Source organism: Scylla paramamosain, chromosome 43 (genome assembly GCF_035594125.1).
Source record: "Scylla paramamosain isolate STU-SP2022 chromosome 43, ASM3559412v1, whole genome shotgun sequence".
Lineage (NCBI taxonomy): Eukaryota > Metazoa > Arthropoda > Malacostraca > Decapoda > Portunidae > Scylla > Scylla paramamosain.
This window is the reverse complement of record NC_087193.1, coordinates 857,501-880,932: the sequence shown is the minus strand read 5'-3', so window position 1 is coordinate 880,932 and position 23,432 is coordinate 857,501. Positions and strand designations below refer to the sequence as shown.

At 38.7% G+C, this 23,432-nt stretch overlaps 1 protein-coding gene across 3 annotated transcripts in view; it reads left to right on the top strand.

Annotated features, from left to right (window-relative positions):
• The window catches only part of LOC135093485 (uncharacterized), a 195,789-nt gene that overhangs the window by 115,615 nt on the left and 56,742 nt on the right, over nt 1-23,432 (top strand). For all 3 annotated transcript variants that reach the window (XM_063992765.1, XM_063992766.1, XM_063992767.1), the window contains exons 10-11: nt 10,083-10,210; nt 20,360-20,552. In XM_063992765.1, coding sequence (XP_063848835.1) covers nt 10,083-10,210; nt 20,360-20,552 — 321 coding nt within the window. The remainder of the gene's footprint in view (nt 1-10,082; nt 10,211-20,359; nt 20,553-23,432) is intronic.

The following is a 23,432-nucleotide window of genomic DNA, read 5'->3' as shown; positions in this document are numbered from 1 at the left end:
ATCCCCCTTAACTTTATTTCATTAACTTCTGCAACATTCATGGTCTTAGATCTAATTTTCAATATGAAGAACACCACCTCTCCTCTACTACACCTCATCTTTTCCTCACTGAAACACAGGTGTCCGAGGCAACTGACAGCAGCCCCTTTTCTGTTCCCTCCTATTTTCTTTATCCTCATTTTCAAACCAAAGCTGGATGTTGCATTTATGTGCGCAACGACTTAAACTTCTCTCATGCCCACACTCTTGAATCTTCATAGTTTTCCACTATCTGGCTACGACTACAGAGTCACTCTCAAACTAAATTTATCTGTTCTGTATACCTCTCATGTAACTCCTCTAACAATAAGAAATTCTTTGACTACTTAACTTCCAAAGTGGAGCACATTCTAACTCTACCCTTTTGTGGAGATCTCCATTCTTGGAGACTTCAATCTTCACCACCATCTTTGGCTTTCCTCTCCCTTCACTGACCATCCTGGTGAACTAGCCTTCAACTCTAGTATCTATAATGACCTATAGCAATTGGTGCAACACCCTACTCGTATTCGTGACCATATTGGAAATATGCCCAACATTCTTGACCTTCTCCTAACCTCTAACATTATAAGGTGAAAAGATTTAAATATAGTAAAGCTGACTTTGAAAAATTAAGAAACTACTTTGTTGCTGTGGACTGGAAAGACATTGAAGATGCAGAAGATGTTCAAAAAATAAATGGGATGAATATAATCAGGATATACAATTCTGCTGTGGAGAAATTTGTATTTAGATTAGGAGCAAGATGTAGAAAGGATAAAGAATGGTTCAATACAAAATGCAAAGAAGCTAGAAATTGTAAGTCAGATGCTTGGAATAGATAGAAGAGGAAAACTGAGAGCAGATGGGAGGAATATATTGATGTTAGAAACAAGTACATTGAGCTAATAAGAATGGAGAGAAGAAACTATGAAAGAGATATAATAGATATGTGTATAAATGAATCCAAACTGTTCTTTAGACATATTAATGGGAAGATGAAGAAGAAATAAGGTGTATCAAGATTGAAAGTTGAAGGAAAAATCTATGAGGATGCACAGGACATGGCGGAGGTTATGAACAATAGTTTCAGATCGGTATTTACTGTGGAAGGGGAGTTTGATGCTGGAAGGGATAATTTGGTGAGGAATATACTAAGTACAGTCACAGTCAGTTATGAGGAAATACTTAAGATGATGGAAGAACTTGAAGTAAATAAAGCAACTGGTCCAGATGGAGTATCAGACTGGATACTGAAGGAATGTAGAGAACAACTGGCTGATAAAATTCACAGTCTAGTGGTGGCATCACTATCACAGGGAAGAGTACCAAAAGACTGGAAGAGATCAAATTTTATACCAATATTCAAAGGAGGAAATAAGGAAAACCCACTAAATTATAGACCAGTGTCCTTAACTAGTGTTGTAGGAAAAATATGCGAAAGAACAATAAAGGAAAGATGGATGGAACATTTGGAAAGAGATAAAGTTTTGATAAATTGTCAATTTGAATTTAGGAGGGGAAGATCATGCTCCATGAACTTATTGCCCTTTTATTTAAGGGTAGTTGATATTGTGCAGGAGGGAGACGGATGGGTGGATAGTGTCTACTTAGATTTGAAAAAAGCATTTGACAAAGTACTACACCAAAGATTGCTATGGAAGATAAAAAATATAGAAAAATTGGCGGAAGACTGCTGGAGTGGATGGAGAATTATCAAGATGATAAAGAGATGAGAACTGTAATACAAGACCAGAATTCATCTTGGCAAAAAGTAATTAGTGGTGTCCCACAGGGGTCAGTGTTGGGGCTGATAATGTTTGTAATATATATGAATGATATAAATGAAGAAATAGATGGCTATATGAACTTATTTGAGGATGATGCTAAGCTGATGAGAAAGGTAGAAAATATAAATGACTGTGGTACTGTAAGATGATTTAAATAAGATAAATAGATGGAGTAAATCTTGGCGAATGGAATTCAGTTTAAGTAAATGTAAGGTAATGGAGTAAGAAAAGAATATAATATCATTATGAGATGGATGGTTTGAAGTTAAAGAAATCAAAAGAGGAAGTGCATTTGGGAGTAACAGTTACTGAAAATTTGACTCTGGACAGACACATTGATAAAATTACTGGAGAGACGATGAATTTGTTAAAAAAGAGTAAAAATGGCATTCTTATATTTAGATGAAGGAATGATAAAAAAGTTGTTGATTTCCATGATAAGACTAAGATTAGAATATGCAGCAGTGATGTGGTCTCCTCACACAAAGAGGAATATTGTAAAATTAGAAAGAGTACAAAGAGCAGTCACTAAGATGATTCCGAAGTTGAGCAAGTCAGCCTATGAAGAAAGATTAAAAATGTTGAAAATTCCTACCCTTGAAAATAGGAGAGAGAGAGGAGATTTAATAAACATCTATAGAATGATAAATGGTTTGGAAAATGTGGACAAAAAATGTTTTATAAATTTAGGCACACAGAGTACAAGGGGACACAATAAGAAGCTGAAGAAAGTTAACTGTAGAAGAGACATCAAGAAGTATAGTTTTCCTCATAAAAGTGTGAACAAATGGAATGAACTCAGTGAAGACATTGTAAATGCCAAAACTGTCCATGATTTTAAGACCAAACTGGATAGATACAGAGACTGGATACTATGAGATTACTCCCCTCCTGTAAACCACAACTAGGTAATTGCACACACACACACACACACACACACACACACACACACATACACACACACACACACACACATATATATATATATATATATATATATATATATATATATATATATATATATATATATATATATATATATATATATATACATTATTATGTGCTACGTAAATAGAGAAGAGAAAAGATGATGAGAAGAGAGACAAAGGAGAGAGAGAGAGAGAGAGAGAGAGAGAGAGAGAGAGAGAGAGAGAGAGAGAGAGAGAGTGGAAGTGAGGATTTCTGATTGACAGTGAACATTTGCCCCACTCTTGAAATATAATGCACTCCACCCAGTCTCCTTCCTTATTTAATTTCAACACTTTCTGTTTGTTCCTGGATGTTGAGCCCCACAATGTATAGTACAAGAGTTGAACTTGATGATGGCATTATCAGTTCCCATCCAGCTCATAGTTTCATTATAATGATTTTTTAAAGATAATCACCTTGTAGAGCAAAGTTATTGTGAGTGAAAGACAGGCAGGAGTGTGTGCATCACACCCCACCCTCTCTCCTCTATCCCTCGTTGTAGCAGAATGGGAGAGCATCCCACACTGCTTTCCTGTGCCTCCAGGCTTGTCAGTGACCAGCACCCACAGATATTAGATGTATGTGAGGAGGGGCAAGGCAAGGCATGGAGACAGAGGGGGGAATACAGATTAGAGGGCTTTTAGTTCAATCGTACATTATTTGTTTAGTGAAGCAGTAGCCCCTGCTGATATAGGGAAGTGGTAGGAGCCTCCCTAAGCCTGCCTGTGTTGTTGTGATAGAAATATTACCACTGACTCCCTGGCTTTGTTTGGGTATCCGGCGTAGTGGAGAGAATTTGCCGACTTTCCCTTTTTGTCTGTGGGCTGCATGTTCCTGTCTGTAGTATTTTTATTATGTTAAATGCTACTGGGTTTCATAGTTCCTTTTAAGGGCTGTGGACCTAGAGGATTATAAGTTCTCTGCTGTGCAGTGAAGTTTACTTTTTCCTCAGGCCCTACTGGCTCATGAGTGGTAGAGGCCTGTCTTCCAGGAGGCTATAAATGATACTGATCCACAAGAAGATATAATAGTCTGTGGGTGTGGGCAGCCTGTCTCATGGGAGTTTGCTCACAGATTATTATAAACCTCTTATGTGTGTGTCCTTTGTCATAACTTCCCCTTCCTAGGATGTGGGTTGTGATTCTTTTCTCAGTGGTTGGAGTGGTTTGGCAGTTGTGGTACTTTCTTGCCTGTAGAAGATGAAACAGGCTGGTGACCTCAGTTGTGTAATTTACCACAGAAGGACCCTGTGGAGTGATTGTGACCCTGCACCAGTCTGTGTAGGAGGTAGACTAAGGAGGCTGAGCTGAGATAAAAGCAGCCATGAAGAGCAGCGGAACCTGGTGTTATGACTGTCTGTGAAAGGAGTGTAAGAGACCAGAAGGATCTTGTGACCCAGAATTGGGCTTGCTGTAAGTTATGTAGATGATGACTTAGGGAAGCTCACTGAGATAAAAGGCAGCAGTGAAAGGGGCAGGATTTGTGGTCATAACAATATATATATATATATATATATATATATATATATATATATATATATATATATATATATATATATATATATATACTCGTGCATACAGTGAAACCTCGGTTTTTTAACCTGATTCATTCCTGAATGCCATTCAAAATCCAAAATGTTTGAAAACCAAAACTATTTTCCCCATAGGAATCAACGTAAAATAGATTAATTCATTCTCAGACACCCATCCCCCATTTCTTAGCGGGTAATGACTGATGCTCCCACTGCTAAGATGGCCGCTCCACAACATTTCCAGCTTTGAGGTTTTTTATCCAGAAAGGATGTAATGAATGAACTTAGTGACACAGAAGTCATTAAATGATATCGTTTATACCATGCAGGCATTCTCTTTGTCACCGATCATGTGAGGGAAGCCTTACAGAGTGACACAAAGAGGAGCAACCCACTCACTACCAAAATTAAGGTGATCATAACACTTAAGACACCTTGCTGCAGGGAAAAGCTACTGGGAAAATACATCTGTGCAGTAGTGATGGCATTGTGTATCATAAAGAGAGCCACAAGCTCAGGATTACTCCTGAGCACTGAACCTTGTTTGTTTACAATGAAGTTCTTCAACTTCTTCATTGGGATCACATTTAACTTATTTCAAAGATTGAATTACTGTCTTACCCTCTGTATCTTTCCTCCAAATATATAAAAATGAAGGAATTATTTATAGAAACTATAAATTAGTAATAAATGGTAGGTTTTGCTACGTCTTATAGTATTTGAAATCAAGTAACTTTGTTTAAAAAACAAATTATAGAATGGCAACTGAAGCAGTTATGAGTTAAAAATTTTGTTCAAAAGCAGAGTTGTTTGGAAAGGGAGACATTCTGTAACAGGTTCCACTGTATATATATATATATATATATATATATATATATATATATATATATATATATATATATATATATATATATATATATATATATACACACACACACACACACACACACACACACACAGACACACACATGAGATGTAGTCAAAAAGTATCTGACCTTTGGTCAAAAAAACAAGTAATAATAAAAATACAATTTTTGTTTAGTCTCCTTCAAGTATTTGGCTTTAGGGTCTACACATTTTTGCCAGCATTTCTGCTATTGCTGGAAACATTTCTGGAAATCTTTTTTTAGGGATGCTGTGGAGATGTGCCATGGAATTTCGCTTAATGTCCTCTGTTGACTGAAATCTTCTCCCTTCAAGTGTATTTTTGAGCTTTGGGAATAGCCAAAAGTCATACAGAGCCAAGTCTGGGGAGTAGGAAGCCTGACGAACAAGTGGTGTGTTATGCTTGATGAGGAATGCTTGAACAACATGAGCAGAATGAACATTGTCATGGTGGAGTTGCCAGTTATTTGCTGCCCACAGGTCTGGTCGTTTTCACTGCACAGCTTCACAAAGGTGGTGAAGAACCCCCAGGTAGTATTCTTTGTTAATTGTCTAACCTTGTGGTGCATGTTGATGGTGCACAATACCTCAGTAGTAAAAAAAAACAGGTCATCATCAGTTTAACATTGCTGCACACCTGTCTTGCTTTCTTTGGTCTTGGTGAGGATGGATGCTTACACTGGGATGATTGCAATTTTGTTTCTGGGTCATAGCTGTACACCAATACCAGTGATGATAGTGTTCATCTTTTGATCTTGGCTAGCACACTCCAGCATGTCCTGGGAGATTTTCTTTCTGGTTTCTTTCTGCTGGCCAGACAGCAACATTGGTACAAATTTAGCTGACACCCTCCTCAAGAACAAATCTTCTGTTATAATTGACTGAACTTGACCCATCGCTGATTCAAACTTTGGCAACAATCTCCTCAATAGCCACATGACAGTCTTCATAGACTTTTCCTCAAACCTTTGCAATCATGTCATTTCTGCTAGTTGATGGCCTGCCACAGTGTGGCTCACTGTCCACTGAGGTGCAGCCAGCTCTGAATCAGTTGTACCACTCATTTATTTGTGCTTTTCCCATAGCATCATCTCTACAGGCCTTCTGAATCTTCTCGATAGTCTAGGCTTGTGCATCACCAAGTTTTTCATAGAATTTGTTTTTCAGGGAAACTCTGAAGTTTCCTTCAGCTTTATTCTTTATTCTTTATTAAAGTTGAAGAAACCTTCAGAGTTTCCCTGAAAAATAAGTTATAAAGAAGATCTTTACAGTATATATATATATATATATATATATATATATATATATATATATATATATATATATATATATATATATATATATATATATATATATATATATATATATATATATATATATATATATATATATATATATATATTAGTAAATAAATAAATAGATATGTATACACAAGGTGTCCAGAGCCAGAATGACTTAAGCAACCTTGTGTCCAAAATTATTATTTTTATTGCATTGCCTTCCCAACCTCCCTACTGTGACAGGAGCACAGACATAAGAATGAACCTGACAATGGGGTAAAAAATCCATCCAAAAAATTGTCCACCTTCTTGTCACAAATGAGTGATAGTTATCAGTTGCTGGGGCCAGAGAGAAGTAACTCCCATGCCACAGCAGTGCAGGAAGAGCCAGCCAATGATGGCTTGTGCTGCAAGTTACGTGTCACACCGGGACACCTCCCCACCACCACACCCACACACTTCACACTCTCCCCTCCCTCCAGCATGTTTGCTATCCTTAAATTTGTCGTAATTTTACTTCTACACAACATGTAAGTCTTTCATTATTATGACAGACAACAGCATACCCCCTGAGAAGCCAGAATCCTCCAAAGGAAGAAAATAGGAGAAAAATATTGATAAAATTACAATTAAATTAAATGCACTGCCGCAATGTTGCATATCTAGCTGTCTTCTACTGCTATTTTCATGTTAACTGCTCTTCTGATCTTGCTAACTGCATGCCTCCCCTCTTCCCACAGCCTCGCTGCACAAGACTTTCTTCTTTCTCTCACTCCTATTTTATCCACCTCTCTAATGCAAGGGTTAACCAGTATTCTCAATCATTCATCCCTTTCTCTGGTATACTCTGGAACTCCCTGCCCGCTTCTGTATTTCCTCCTTCCTATGACTTGAATTCCTCCAAGAGGGAGGTTTCAAGACACTTATTCATCAATTTTTTGACCACTGCTTTGACCCTTTTATGGGACTGGCATTTCAGTGGGCATATTTTTTTGTTGGATTTTTGTTGCCCTTGGCCACTGTCCTTCCTACATAAAAAAAAAAAAATGTCTGTCAAGGATGGTTGAGTGTTGAGAAGGAGTGATTGCTGGCTGGATTCTTAACTTAATGAGAGAGCAGGGTATGTATATCTGACCACTACTTGAATGTGACTGACTCCTGGAATGTGAAGCAAAGTGAGAATCATTTTGTTCCGGAAGTCCAGATCTGCTAGAACCAAATCTTCATTGGTTCATCCACTCAGCACAATGGATTGTTATACCCTAATTAAACTAATTCCCATCACTGTTTATTTCCTTGTTGAAACAATAGTTCCGACATACTCCCACCACAAAAATAAAATACAGTATGTACATAGGGAAACTTGATATTAGATTTGACCAGTCTTAATTTTCCATAAGTCTGCAGAGTGTACTGCCACTTGCCGCAGGGGTCATTGGTTACAGGCAGGCCCCTGCAACTGGATGTTATCAGTGTGGGTCACAATATCTGCCAGACTCTGTTCAAGTGATACAATCTGACAACAGGGCAAGTGGTTGTACCCAACAATCTGGCAATAGGGCAAGTGGTTGTACCCAACAATCTGATGTTAAATGTTTGTTTTGATGAATGGAACATTCATATATATCCTGGAACTCAACCCACCTGGTCAGATTGCCATTAAAGGAGTGTAAATTAAGCTTGGACAGTTTAAAAAGGGTTTCCTTGTTTTCCCATTTTGGCATTGCCTGATTGACCTTTGGATTGAATTTACTTCTTCATACATGTAATCCTCTACCATTGCTCCTTGTAGGCTTGTTTGATCCATCTGTTCATATAGTTTTCATTATTATTGTTGATTTTTTTTTAGGATGTTTTTGATATCAGTTGATTACTTTCCATCTTACATACATTAGCAACATGAACAAATGTTTCCAGATCCTTGGTGAGCTTGGTGATACTTGTCTTAAGCCCTGCCCTGATTCTCTAAAATTTCTTTATATCCTCCATTTTTTTTTATTTTAAGAGGTGGTATTAAAAACCAGAATATTATTTTGGCTGTTATTATTATGGTGTGAAGTGCCAAAACCACTGTGCCATTGCCAGATGTATCACTCATGGTTATTGGTGTGTATTTGCTGTTTTCTTCAGTGCATTAGAAACTAGACACTAGAGAGACATGTACAGTTGGCATGAGTTAAGTCACCAATGAGGATCCAGTTTGAAGAATTAATATGGCAAACTTGGCATATATAGGCTAAGGCCAGGTTATAGAAGTTACGTTTGGTTAGGCAGACACACAGATAGCTAAGTACCTATCAGCACACAGGCCTATGACTAAACAGAGTACTATCTCTAAACCTGAGCTCTTCACTCAGACATTTGCTAAAAATGCTACTCTGGCTAATTCAGGGCTTATTCCTCTTACTCCTTCACTATCTGACTATTTCATACCTCCTATGAAGATTTTCTCTAATGATGTTTTTCCATGTCCTTGTTGGCTTCGACCCTTGGAGGCCATATGGACCTGATGGTGTCCCTCCAATTGTTCTCCGTAACTGTACTGCCATGTTTCCACCTTGCCTGGTCAAATTTTTCTGACTGTCAATATCCACCTTTCCTTCCTGCTAAAAGTTTGCCTTCATTCAGCCAATCCTTGCCAAGGGAGACCACTCTAATCCTTCAGAGGAAAAAGGCAGTGGTTGTCCATGGTCAAGCACAAAGACATGGAAAGTGAATATTCTGAGGAAAATGTGAACTTAACCAAATGGAGACTTGTGACCACCCTCTTGAGAAATTTTCAGGTATTAGATTAGACTATATGGAGATGATAGAAATACAAAGAAAAGGAAGACCTAGGAGAAGATGGAAAGACTGCATTAAAGAAGACATGAAAAACAAAGAAACAAGTGAAAGATTGGCACAAAACAGAAACACCTGGAAAGAGCTCATTAAAATCTGTGACCCTGATTAGTGAGAAGAATAAGAGAAGTGTATTAGACAAAAACATCAGAACCTCCCTTGAGGGTGAACTTTGAAAACATTTATGCACTCTTATTTAGCTGTTGTCATGGTAAAAATATTGCATCAGATATTTGTCTGATTGGGACACCTTTGGTACTAACTGGCCTTTCCTTTCAGAACTGATGAGCTTCAATTTTATGGGAACAGCAGATACATTATTCTTCCTTTGTGTGAGTGTGTTGTGTGTGCTTGATTCTACTAGCCTCATGGATTACCTTGGACATGTATCATTCACACTTCATTTCTGTTCTGCAAGCTGGATGGCATTGCTTTAAGATTCTGTGCCGTTTCAATTTGTAGTCATGATCCTATTCTTCCATCATCCCTTACCAACAGGTACTCCCTGTCTACACGTTTTAAATTTTCATGCTGCTTTGAACCATGAAATCAAAGTCTTCCCATTTCTCTTTTGTCTAGTATTGTCAATCTTCAAATATGATTACCCACATGACTGCATTAATTTGATATAGCTCTTGGTATCTTGTCTGCATGTGTGTTTGTATGTGTGTGTGTGTGTGTGTCTGTTTGTAATCCTTGGGAAGTTTCTGTTCCTGTGTGAGAACATTAAACCATCTCTGTAGTGTCATTGTCCATCCCTTGCCACAGACTGAGCTGGGTCTGGAGCGGCTTTACCGTGATGGCAAGGCTGGCTGGGTGATGGCTCCCTCCAATGAGGTGCTGCGGAACTTGATTGGGCTGGCAGCACTCACAGGCTTCCCTGCCATTGACCTGTGGTGAGTGGAAGGCAGGGGATGGGGCTGTGGCTAAGAAGAGGTGGGTGCAGGGCAGGAGATGGGGCTATATTTACCTACTTGTACTTACTAAGTTGTGGTTAACGCTCTGGTTGGAGTCTCCGCTCATGCTGTCTCATCTTGTCATATTTACTGTTATCTAATCTCTCTTTAAAACCATGTATTGTCCTATCATGTGCTACGTCTCATTCCAAACTCTAACAGTTCATTGTGGAAAGCTGTTCTTTTTTTATCCCTTCTGCACACTCCCTTCTTCACCTTCAGGTCATGTCCTTTTGGATTTCTGTAATCTCACACCACCAGGTCCCCACAATCTAATTTCTCAGTTCCTGATGTGATCTTATACATAGTAATCAGATTTCCTCTCACTCTGTTTGCTCTTCCAAAGTGAGATTTAATTTCTTCAATCTCTCCTTATATAGGGTTGGAGGCATTTTTGTTGCAGCTCTCTGTGTTCGTTCCAATTTCCCCTTGTCTCTCCTAGTACATGGAGACCATAACTCTGCAGCATATTCCAAACATGGTCTTATCATAGTCACAGTCAATTTTCTCATATACTCATCCAGATAATTAATGGTTAAAAGCAGTTTTTATATTTCTTAGTAAATTGTAGGTTTCACTTGTTATCCTGCTGACGTGTTTCTCTAGTGACAGTTTGTCTTTACAATAAAGGTGACTTCAAGGTTTTTCTCCTCACTCTGCACTCCAATGAATTCTTTTCCAATTGTGTAACAATACTTGGGTCTTTTACTATTTTGTCCAAACTTTAGTATTCCATGTTTTTTTTTTCTTTTTTTTCTCATGTTGAATTCCATTTCCCATCTTTGACTCCACTTCCAACTACATTCAGATCTTCTTGCAAAATGGCACAGTCCTCCTTCCTTTCCATCTTTCCCATCAGCTTTGTATCATCAGCAAACAGACTCATGCAACTAGTCACTCCTTTCATGTCATTCACATAGATTGCAAATATCACTAGTACCAAGACAGATCCCTGCAGGACTCCACCTAATTACCTTCCTCCAAGAGGATTTCTTTTTGTCTCTGATCACTTTCCTCATTTCTCTGTCCATCAGAAAACTGGTTATCCATTTCAATAATGTTCCTTTTAATCCTCAGATACTTTCCAGTTTCCACAAGAATCTTTTATGGGGCACCTTATGAAACACCTTCTTCAAATATAAATACACACCATCAACCCATCCCTCTCTCTCCTGGACAACATCAATAACCCTAGAATAGTAACATAAGTTCATTGTATGTGATCTCCCCTCTCTGAAACACTTAGTCCATCTTTTTTAACCAACTTTTCACATATTTTTGCTACCACACTTGTTAGTGAGACTGGTCTATAGTTTGAAGGCTGCTCCTTTTTTCTACTCTTATAAATGGGCACAATGTCAGCCCTTTTCCAGTCCTTTGGTACTAATCCTTGATTCAGCAAACACACATTGACATCATGCTCTTTACCAGCTAATTGGGTGTTACATTCCCTCATCACCCAATTGAACACTCCATCTGGCCCATGGGCTTTCCTTACATCCAGGTTTTCTATCATCTTCCTCACCTCACTCTCAGTCACCTCAGTCTCACTCAGTCCATCTGCATTCACACTTGCCACTTCTGGTCTGATGAACGCAGTTTGCCTGGTGAAGACACTTTGAAAGCATTCATTCATCACTTCAGCCATTTCTGCTTCCTCATCTACAACCATACCATTAATGTTTAACTTTCTCATTCCTTTTCTGGTTTTCATTTTTCCATTTACATATCTATAAAAGAACCTTGGATCATCTCTGCACTTATCTACAATATTTCTTTGGTGATTAGATATTTCATCTCTTCATGCCCTTGAGTATTGATTTCTCACCCTCTTCTATGTCTCCTAATTCCTTTTTTTTTCTTTTTTTATTTTTTTACATTTATTCCAGGCTTTTTTTTTCTTGCCTCCTCACATCTATTAAACCATTCCTGCTTTTTGACATTTCTTTTTTTTTTTCTTTGGCACAAATCTCCTGACACCTTCAACTCTCTCAACTTTTCTTCCACTCACACAGCTCTTTCAAACTTAGACCAGTCTGTTCATTCGAAGTAGTTTCTTAAATCTTAAGAATTTGCCCTTCTGTTGTTGTACCTTTAGACCCTATGATCTTTATTTTTTTCTTTTTTTCATCCCTCCTCTCACTTTCATTGTACACTCTACCACTATATGGTCACTTTTATTTATTGGGCTCTTGTAGTTCACTTTCACCATCACTCCTGATTCCTTTGTAAATCTTAGATCCAACTGTGAGGGCTTGTTTTCACCTCTAAATGTAGTATTTTCATCCATCCAATGTGTCATTAAGTTAGCCATAGCCATCCTTAACAACTCTCCTCCCCACAATTCTTCACTTCCCTCCATCAACCAATCTTCTCATTTTACGTTCTTACAGTTGAAGTCACACATAATCGTTGTTATCACTGGTACTCATCAAACACTCCACTGCCTTTTTTGTGTACTTGATATTTTCATAGTATTCTTCTGTTCTCCAAAAAAATTGTCTTCAGTGGAATGTACACCACAGCAAAATCCCTATTGCCTCCTCCTCTCTACTTCATCTTCACTCTTGTCACTTCTGCTAATCCTTCTTCAAATGTCATCTCATTTGCAACTAAGTCTCTTTTCACACCTTGTTTTTCTTACCTATAAGTTTTCCACATAATGTATTTTCCTTCCCCAATGCTGATGTCAATACTATCACTCAGCTTTGTTTCTGTGATTCCCATCACATCTGCTGTACTCTCCCTTAAGTAATTGTTTAATTCCACCTGTGCAAATAATAACAGCCCATTTACATTGTATATGCAGCTTTTAATTCTTCTCCATAGTTCCTTCCTTGGTAGTCCACCACTTCTTCAGCTTCATATCCCAGACTTTCCAGTAAAACTTCCTTTTCCTCCTTCATTCTTGCTTTTATTTTTTTTCCTTTTGTTTCCTTCCACAAATCTTTTTTTTTTTTTTCTCTCTCCTTTCATTCTCACTCATGCCTTTTCTGATCCATGTATTCTTATTTTCCTCTATTTTCCCAGTCTCCAGAAACCATTTAGTATTACCTCAGCTGCAGCTTGGAATCTGGACTTTATTTTCACTTTATTTTCATGGGTCTGTTTTGCCTTCCCACATATTACCTAGTCTTATTAATTCTTCAATCTCATCTTTTAGGTCTGTGTCCTTTTCAGTCATATCTTTTACCAGTGCTCCTTTCATGTATCTCTCTCTCTCTCTCTCTCTCTCTCTCTCTCTCTCTCTCTCTCTCTCTCTCTCTCTCTCTCTCTCTCTCTCTCTCTCTCTCTCTCTCTCTCTCTCTCTCTCTCTCTCTCTCTCTCTCTCTCTCTCCTGTTTTACTATTATCTTGTCTTTCCCCCCAAAGGCTACCACACACTTTTTTATCCACCATCTCTTACCAAATTTTCTTTCTCTTTAATTACTTTAATTACTGTTTTAGCTACAGCTTCCTCCTTTTCTCTTACCTGGCAGATTATTATTTCCCTAGGGGTGATATTTTCTTAATTCTTTTTACCCCACTCATTCTGCTTTTTGTGCAAACCCTTCACTTGTACCTCAGCCACCCAGACCTTTTGTTTACATTTAAACAGCTGATTCTGAATTGCCTCACACTTAGTGCACCAAGCATTAATTTCCTCCTTTCTCTCCTTTTCTAACACATTACATTTCTCTATCCATGAACTATTTTCAACTTCCAGTTCTCTGCACCTACTCTACAATGATTCCTCTTTATCAGCTGAGGCTTCCAGCTAAGTGATATGACTAGCTAGCTACTTTATGATTTTTTTTTATATGTAACTAAACTTTTTACACATCATTGATCCATTAATAACCTCAGTATCATCATGGAAACCTTTCTGTTCACTTTGAACCTCCTTTCTTGGCTGATTGTCAGGTGTAAACAAGTCTCAGGTTATCTTGAGATTTCACCCATGTCATCTGTTGATGTTTACCTGCTTTTCAGCCATGTTTAGTTATGTATCAGTTTTTTTTTTTTGTTTTTTTTTCTTTCTTTCTTACATGTCACTGTCCTCATTTCACATTGGGGACAGCACATAATATCACTACTCCTCCCCCCTGACCACTTGTACTTGGCAGTAGTTCAGGCATGAAACAGAGCTGTAAATGATGTCCTTCCTCTGTGGCATCCACCATGTGTGTTGCCAAGATGTAGTAGGTGCAGGGCAGGGGACAGAGCTGTGGCCAAAATGTAAGGTGTCTGGCTGGGAGAATATAAGCCAGATGCGTTGTAAGATCACATTATCCTTTTTCTTCCAAGGGCAAGCTCTTTTGACATAAGTAGTGCAGGTCAAGGTAAGTAGGCCAGAAATGTATTGGCATGGAGGTTCCTTTGAAAAAATCAGATGAGACTTGATAATACCAGCCTCAGCCCAGCAGGGACAAAACAACTCCATGGACTACTTGTACCTCTGTCACATCTGTAGTGAATCCTTCATAAAGAAATACATACAAAAGGTCCTTAATTGCATTTGGGAGTGCCTGTCACATCTGTAGTGAATCCTCCTTAATGAAATACATAGAAAAGTTCTTCAATTGCATTGGGAGTGCCTGTGGTACCTTCTTGAAGAACAAGAGGACATCAATACAAGTTAGAGTAGTCCTCAAGTTAAGCTGGAGTCCTGTTCCTGTGCCGTATCATAAAGCAAATTTTGGTATAAGTTGAAACCAGCCTGAATAAGCACCTACAGTATGTAACAAAAAATGAAAATGAGAACAATCCCATGCTTTTACTCCTATGGTTAGCATGCAAGGGCACTTTATATTTCTGCCCAGAACCATGCCAAGTCTGTTCTCCAACTAGCCAAAAATTCCTTCATTAACAGAAAATGTCAAAACCTTTCAAGATCTAACTCCCCTTGTGACTTCTGGCATCTAGCCAAAAATATCTCCAATAACTTTGCTGCTTCTTCTTTCCCTCCTCTATTTCAACCAGATGGCACCACTGCTATCACATCTATTTCTAAAGCTGAACTCTTCGCTCAAACCTTTGCTAAAAACTCTACCTTGGATGATTCTGGGCTTGTTCCTCCCTCTCCTCCACCCTCTGACTACTTCATGCCACATATTAAAATTCTTCGCAATGATGTTTTCCATGCCCTTGCTGGCCTAAACCTTCGGAAGACTTATGGACCTGATGGGGTCCCTCCTATTGTTCTCCGAAACTGTGCCTCCGTGTTTGCACCTTGCCGAGTCAAACTCTTTCAGCTCTGTCTGTCAACATCTACCTTTCCTTCTTGCTGGAAGTTTGCCTACATTCAACCTGTTCCTAAAAAGGGTGACCGTTCTAATCCCTCAAACTACCGTCCTATTGCTTTAATTTCCTGCCTATCTAAAGTTTTTGAATCTATACTCAACAGGAAGATTCTTAAACATCTATCACTTCACAACCTTCTATCTGATCGCCAGTATGGGTTCCGTCAAGGCCGCTCTACTGGTGATCTTCTGGCTTTCTTTACTGAGTCTTGGTCATCCTCTTTTAGAGATTTTGGTGAAACTTTTGCTGTTGCCTTGGACATATCAAAAGCTTTTGATAGAGTGGCACAAAGCTTTGATTTCCAAACTACCCTCCTACGGTTTCTATCCTTCTCTCTGTAACTTCATCTCAAGTTTCCTTTCTGACCATTCTATTGCTGCTGTGGTAGACGGTCACTGTTCTTCTCCTAAATCTATTAACAGTGGTGTTCCTCAGGGTTCTGTCCTGTCACCCACTCTCTTCTTATTATTCATTAATGATCTTCTAAACCAAACTTCTTGTCCTATCCACTCCTATGCTGATGATACCACCCTGCACTTTTCCACGTCTTTTCATAGACGTCCAACCCTTCAGGAGGTAAACATATCACGCAGGGAAGCCACAGAACGCTTGACTTCTGATCTTTCTAAAATTTCTGATTGGGGCAGAGCAAACTTGGTATTGTTCAATGCCTCAAAAATTCAATTCCTCCATCTATCAACTCGACACAACCTTCCAGACAACTATCCCCTCTTCTTCAATGACACTCAACTGTCCCCCTCTTCTACACTGAACATCCTCGGTCTGTCCTTTACTTATAATCTGAACTGGAAACTTCACATCTCATCTCTAGCTAAAACAGCTTCTATGAAGTTAGGCATTCTGAGATGTCTCTGCCATTTTTTCCCACCCCCCCAGCTGCTAACTCTGTACAAGGGCCTTATCCGTCCATGTATGGAATATGCTTCACATGTCTGGGGGGTTCCACTCATACTGCTCTTCTAGTCAGGGTGGAATCAAAAGCTTTTCGTCTCATCAACTCCTCTCCTCTAACTGACTGTCTTCAGCCTCTCTCTCACCGCCGCAATGTTGCATATCTAGCTGTCTTCTACCACTATTTTCATACTAACTGCCCTTCTGATCTTGCTAACTGCATGCCTCCCCTCCTTCTGCGGCCTCGCCGCACAAGACTTTCTTCTTTCTCTCACCCCTATTCTGTCCACCTCTCTAACGCAAGAGTTAACCAGTATTCTCAATTATTCATCCCTTTCTCTGGTAAACTCTGGAACTCCCTGCCTGCTTCTGTATTTCCACCTTCCTATGACTTGAATTCCTTCAAGAGGGAGGTTTCAAGACACTTATTCATCAATTTTTGACCACTGCTTTGACCCTTTTATGGGACTGGCATTTCAGTAGGCATATTTTTTTATTGGATTTTTGTTGCCCTTGGCCAGTGTCCTTCCTACACAAAAAAAAAAAATGCTCTATGCTTGCCTCTGCTCTAAGAAATTCACCTGCTGTTTTCATATCACCAGCAACAGTTTCATCTTGCACTTTCAAGTTATGCAAATTAGCACAAGCCTTAAACTGCATAAACCAACCCTTACTGTCCAAAAACTTTTCACTCTCACTCCCTTCTCCCTCTTCACTTTCCAAAGGTTCAAACAATCTTTTAGCTTTCTGAATTAACATTAGGCTCACTGGGATGCACCATTAATGCTGGTCTCCAGCCAAAGCACTAATAACTATTGTGTCTCAATAATCAGACCAGTACTCTGCTTGGTTATCTACAATTGATTTCCAAGGAGCAGAGCCTTTCACATGTTCAAGGATGCAATCTTTATTCTTGATAATTGTAGTCATAGTTGACTGGCTCAGGCCAAGCATCTGATCAATGTCCATTGGCCTTTTTCCCTTCTCTGCCTGTTTCACTATGTCTAACTTAACCTCTGTAGTGATTGCTTTATTTTTCTTTGATGCACTGCCATCAGAAGTGTCATCCTCATGCTTCGAAACCATAATGAAGGGCAAACAATGCAACACAAACAAAAGCAATTAAGTAATTAAGTGCACAACCCAAGACTGATATACAATCCTTTCCTCAGTTTATCACTGCATGACTCAGCTGCACTCACTTGCTATTTCTTTGTATTGTTTTTATTTTTTATAAAAAGTTATACAGTCAACCCCAATTTTTCACATCTCGGTTATCACCAGTTCACTTTTTCATGCTTTTTCATTGGAATGTAATTATTTTTACAATGTGGGAAATCCCACTTTATCACAGAAAAATCAGCTATTATATCTGATAAAATACACGCTAAATTGTGGTGTGGGTTGAAGAAATACGTAGATGAAGGTTTAGGTGCACTTGTATATTTGGTAGCACTGCCTGCTGATAAGGTGGCAGGCAGGCAGATTCAATAGTGTGGTTCACACCAGTCCATCACCATCAACAGTCAGCTGTTGGCAGGCAGAATGGGCACCAGCTGATGCTGGTTGGTTGGCTGTGCAAGCAGTAATTTTTTGTTGCCACTCTCACATGGTTTGTGGGTTGGTGTACTTGGGTTGACAGCAGTTTGGCATATTCATGTGAGTGCTGTACATTGTTGTTGCTGTTGGGTGGTGGTTGGGTTGGCTGATTGTGCAGAAACAGGTTTTTGTCACCAGTCAACTTGTATGGGTTGTTATTCTTGTGGTGATGGTTTAGTGTGTTATATAAGTGTTCTACAAACATTCTGGCTATCATTGGGTCAGTGGTGGTGGTCAGTGTATTATGCACATGGTGCATGCTCCTAATTAGCTGAGTTGGCAGTTAATCACCATTACTACCACAAGGAGGTGAGTGGTTTAATTAGTGGCCTTTTCTCTCTCTCTCTCTCTCTCTCTCTCTCTCTCTCTCTCTCTCTCTCTCTCTCTCTCTCTCTCTCTCTCTCTCTCTCTCTCTCTCTCTCTCTCTCTCTCTCTCTCTCTCTCTCTCTCTGAACCACAGTCAATATACCATGGATTTTAGTACTTCATGGGTGCCTTTAGAACATAACCTCACAATTAATTTTTATGCATACATTCATTTAATTTACAAGAAGATTGTATTTGGTGTATGTCTGTGTAAAAGTAAGAGCTGAGTGCATTAGAAGGCATGCTAGTGTTCTAATTAGATCACTGCACTGCTGTTCTGATTGAGCTTGCACTGCCACTAATTTGTATTAGAGAGATCACAGGTTGCTTGACTTACTAGATGTTGCCAGAGATGACGGTGGCAGGATTGACGGTGGAGGCTCGTTGATTCTCCCATGGAACTACTGGTAGTGTGAAGATCATGGGTAGTGGTTTAGGCCAGTTGATTATGCGAGTAAAGGTAACACAAAGATTGGGAGTACTCCTTGATTTAATGATGGACAGGGATGTACACGTGTGATACCAAGGCACAGGTTACAACAGACATGAAGACGCTTGATTCTCTCTCTGAAGACTGACTCTGTTTCTGATCTAAACTCTCTGATGGACTGAACTAAACCGATGTGCTCTCTCCCTGGAATTGACTCTAGCTACCCGTACAGGCTCTATTTATGTGAAAGAGATTGATCAGTATTCAAAATCTGAGATGGAGAGATGACCAATCAACTGTCTTTAAATGGGGTGAAGGGATCAATGGTAGAGGTCATTATTCTAGCCAATGACCAGGGAAGAAGACAGGAAGGCAATGCAGATGTTTTTCCTAAGCACTGGCAGGAATGTAGGGAAGGTATGGTATTCCTTTGAGGGGGTGATAAGAAGGAGAAAAGGTTGAAAATAGATGAGACTGGCCATGTGAGGACTGTGCATGTGGAACGAAGTATATGAATGATGAGTATATATAACAATAATCGTTATGAGTGATGTGACTGATACACTAGTACCCTCAGTGCAAGTGTAGCACTGAATTTTTTTTTTTTTTTTAAGTAAAAAAATTTGCAGAGTCCACCCACCATTGTCAAGGCTGGCAAGACTGTAACTATGGAACATAAGAAGCAGTGAGCTTTGCTCAAAGCATTTATTGATGGGAGGAAGAGGTAAGGCAAGGAAGGGCAGCCCCCTACACTCTTCAGACCTCTCTTACCTCCCACAAACCACCCCCACCTCCTCTCCTTCCCTTCAAAAGAATGCTTCAAGCGAATCCCACTTCTTGTATTGTTTCATAGTTACAATCTCGCCAGTCTTGACAACGCTGGGTGGACATCACAGGAGTGTGGCCGACTGTACATAACAATAAAGTGGCATAAGTTGAGACTAATGTAAACCAAGGAGTCTCTGTTTTTAAAGAATGTAAAGAAAGTCATCCACTAGATAGAATCATTAATCTTCAGCATGATATAGAAACAGAAGTGTTGTGAACAAAGAACATTCATGGGTTGAAAACTTAGCTGAATGAAAGTTGATATGGAAACTTTCAGTGTAAAACTAGGTACATGTTATGCACACACAAATACACACACACACACACACACACACACACAAACACACACACACACAGACACACACACACACACACACACACACACACACACACACACACACACACACACACACAGTAACACACAAAAAAGTGTAACAACCCTTAAACACACTTTTAGATACAAAGCATGTTAAGTCTTCTGTCCCTTTGGTGTAGTAGTTAGAAGACTCAGCTCACAATGAAGAAGTCCAAGGCTTGAATCCCCAGCCAGACTGAAACATCATGGGCATGTCTCCTTTCCACAGAGCCTATAATACGGACATTAGGTTGTGATGTCAGTAGAGGCAAATTACTCTCATACAGATTCCCTTCTCATTTGTGTATGGTTTACAGGGAGGAGTCCACCAATCAACGTGTGGTGCAGCGAGAGGTGAAGAAGATGTCACCCAGCCAGAAGGAGGCTCTGGGACGCCAGCTGCTGGAAGAAGCTGCTCGGGAGACATCCAAGGCAGCTCCCATGAACCCATACCAAGGCACAGACTTTGTGAATCCATTCAACACAGCCCCACCAACATTTACTCCAGAAGTAAGTATGGCACATGTAACTGTGATGAGGCTTTTAAAATGTTACTTCTTTTTTTCCATTTATGATGCTGTTATAAGAGTGAGATCTTTTATTCTTTTCTCTTCTTTCTTTTTTTGTTTTCTGTGTTTGGCAGTAATGCTGATATAAAGAAAGCAGGATCTTTCTCCCTTTTTTATTTTTATTTTTTTTTTTTTTTTATCCTTGGTTATGATGATACTGTTTAAAAGTCTTTGTACCTTCTTTATTTCTTTATTTTCTTTCTATCTTAGCAGCAATGATGTCTTAGAAACCAAAATCTTTCCTTGTTTTTACCTCTCATTCTTTCAGTCTTTTTTTTTTTTTTTTTTTTTTTACAATGTATTCAGCATTTAGATTTTCTGATCTTTATGGGGGTTCAGGTCATGTTTATTGTCATTATGTTGAATGATGTATAAAACACTTATCACAGTTGATGTGTTTTTTTTAACTTGTCAATCTCAGCTTTTAACAGCCTTTGACATGACTTGGCAAGGTGTTTGCAAGTTTTCATGTAATTGTGGTATTCATTGGTTAAGTTATTAAAAGATAAATAAATAAATAAATATAAATAGTCATATAATTTTTACAAACAATGAAGTATACAGGAAAGCCTTTCCCGAAGGGGAATTATTACCTTGTACATTAGGGTACATGACAATGCATGGTCGTTATAATGTATAGCTGCAATAACACACCAAAATTTTTATAAATATTTAATCAGAATAACGAACCAAAACTGGCAGAATGAACTCACCACTCATGTGAACACTGGAATTTTAATAAAAATCTAATTGGAATGACAAACAAAAACTAGTAAGGATGAACTTGCCATTTGTGCTGACACTGAAGTTTTAATATGAATTTAATCAGAATAACAAAATAAATTTTGCAAGACTAACTCGCCAGCTGTGCAAACCGCTCCTCACTATCTTTCAGAAATAAGGGACAAATGAGTGAAACCTCTCTCTCTCTCTCTCTCTCTCTCTCTCTCTCTCTCTCTCTCTCTCTCTCTCTCTCTCTCTCTCTCTCTCTCTCTCTCTCCTCTCTCTCTCTCTCTCTCTCTCTCTCTCTCTCTCTCTCTCTCTCTCTCTCTCTCTCTCTCTCTCATTCTATTTAGCAATCCTTAGAATTGTACTTATTTTCACAGAAAGAGAGAGAGAGAGAGAGAGAGAGAGAGAGAGAGACTATCATGTAATATATTCTGGATTTCTGACTTAGGTTGGATTTACTGTATGTATATGCATGATGCTAACAGTAGGTAAATGTGATATGTATGAAAATGTTGTGAAATTTGAGATGATAATACACAAAACTTGGGATGGTAATAATTTTGAACTATAATAGGCATGGAACTCAGGACGGTACTTTATATATTTGTTTTGCTATCTCAAATTTAGTAGTGTAAATGTGCTTATTTTGATGTAATTTTTCAAAAATTGTATTTTTAATATTATTTTCTGGTTTCCTGGAACCAATTAATTTTTTTCATAGATTCTTCAGTTGCCATAAAGCACATTTACCATAATGAATGCTACATTAGAATTAATTAAGCTTGTTGCTGCATACCCTACTGTACCTCCACCTGCTTATAACCTGCACTGGAATGTTACAGTAGAGTCTGCCTCACTTTTTTTTTACTTACCAGTCCTGTCACCTTGACAGAATTCCAAAAAAAACTCCCATTACACTCAACCACACTTGACTACAAGGCAGAAAATATAGGTGGTAGTAGTAGTAGTAGTAGTAGTAGAAGTAGTAGTAGAAAAATAGTGAATCCTTTCAGCATTTATGTCTTCTGGCTTCATCACACTGGTAGTGATTGAAAGCAAAAAGATGATAAAATTATGAGAGCATTGGATATAATTATATTTTGATGAAGCACAAGGGAAGGGAAAAGACTGAGAATCACTAGCTTGCAGGAATCCTGGTTGTCTCAATATGGGGGAGGGACCAAGTATTACATAAGTATGTTCAGGAAGACAAAATGTAAAATTACTTAATTTTTAGGCTTGTAAGGAACATAAATTCAGGGCCAGTAATAGTGTTAAATAAGTTATGATTATTAAGCTACCACTTTGAATGTATTAATAATTTTTCCATGTGGAAGTAAAAGGCACAATTTAAAAGCCAGAGGTCCAGGACTGAGGCAGTGGAAGTGTTATCTGAGCTTTTCTTGAAATGGGAACAGAAGGGATGAGCAAAATCTCTACACAAATTGGTGTTGAAGGAAATGCAGTTTATGAAGGAAAACATTTTGTGTGTAATATTACCTTTATAAGGCTTTCCTCAATCCACCACACAAAGACTTTCCTGAACTTCCATGGGTAGTACAGTAAACTGCTTGGCTTTAGTAAGCCGATGTTATCACCCGTGTGCACATAAAAACACCATTACCTAGTCCATATATATATATATATATATATATATATATATATATATATATATATATATATATATATATATATATATATATATATATATTGTTATGCAAAGCACCCTGTTTATTAGCTAAAAAATAAGAATAAAGAGAAAGAATGAAGAAGAGGGGGTAAACAAAGTAGAGGCCGAGGTTGGCCCGCTCTTCCTCACTCATTATGGTGATTGTTGCACTTTCCACTAACTTCTTTGGAGACAGGGCAGCACCAAGTAATACTAGTGCAACTCCCACCTCAGTATCCACCACTAGGGACAGCTTTCAGTCTGTAAACAGCAGAATATTAATAGTGGTGTCTATTGATGTCCCTCTGTCTGCCATCTTGGTGTGTGTGTGTGTGTGTGCGTGTGTGTGTGTGTGTGTGTGTGTTTACCTAGTTGTGCTTTATGGGAAAAGAGCTATGCTCATGCTGTCCCATCTCCATATCT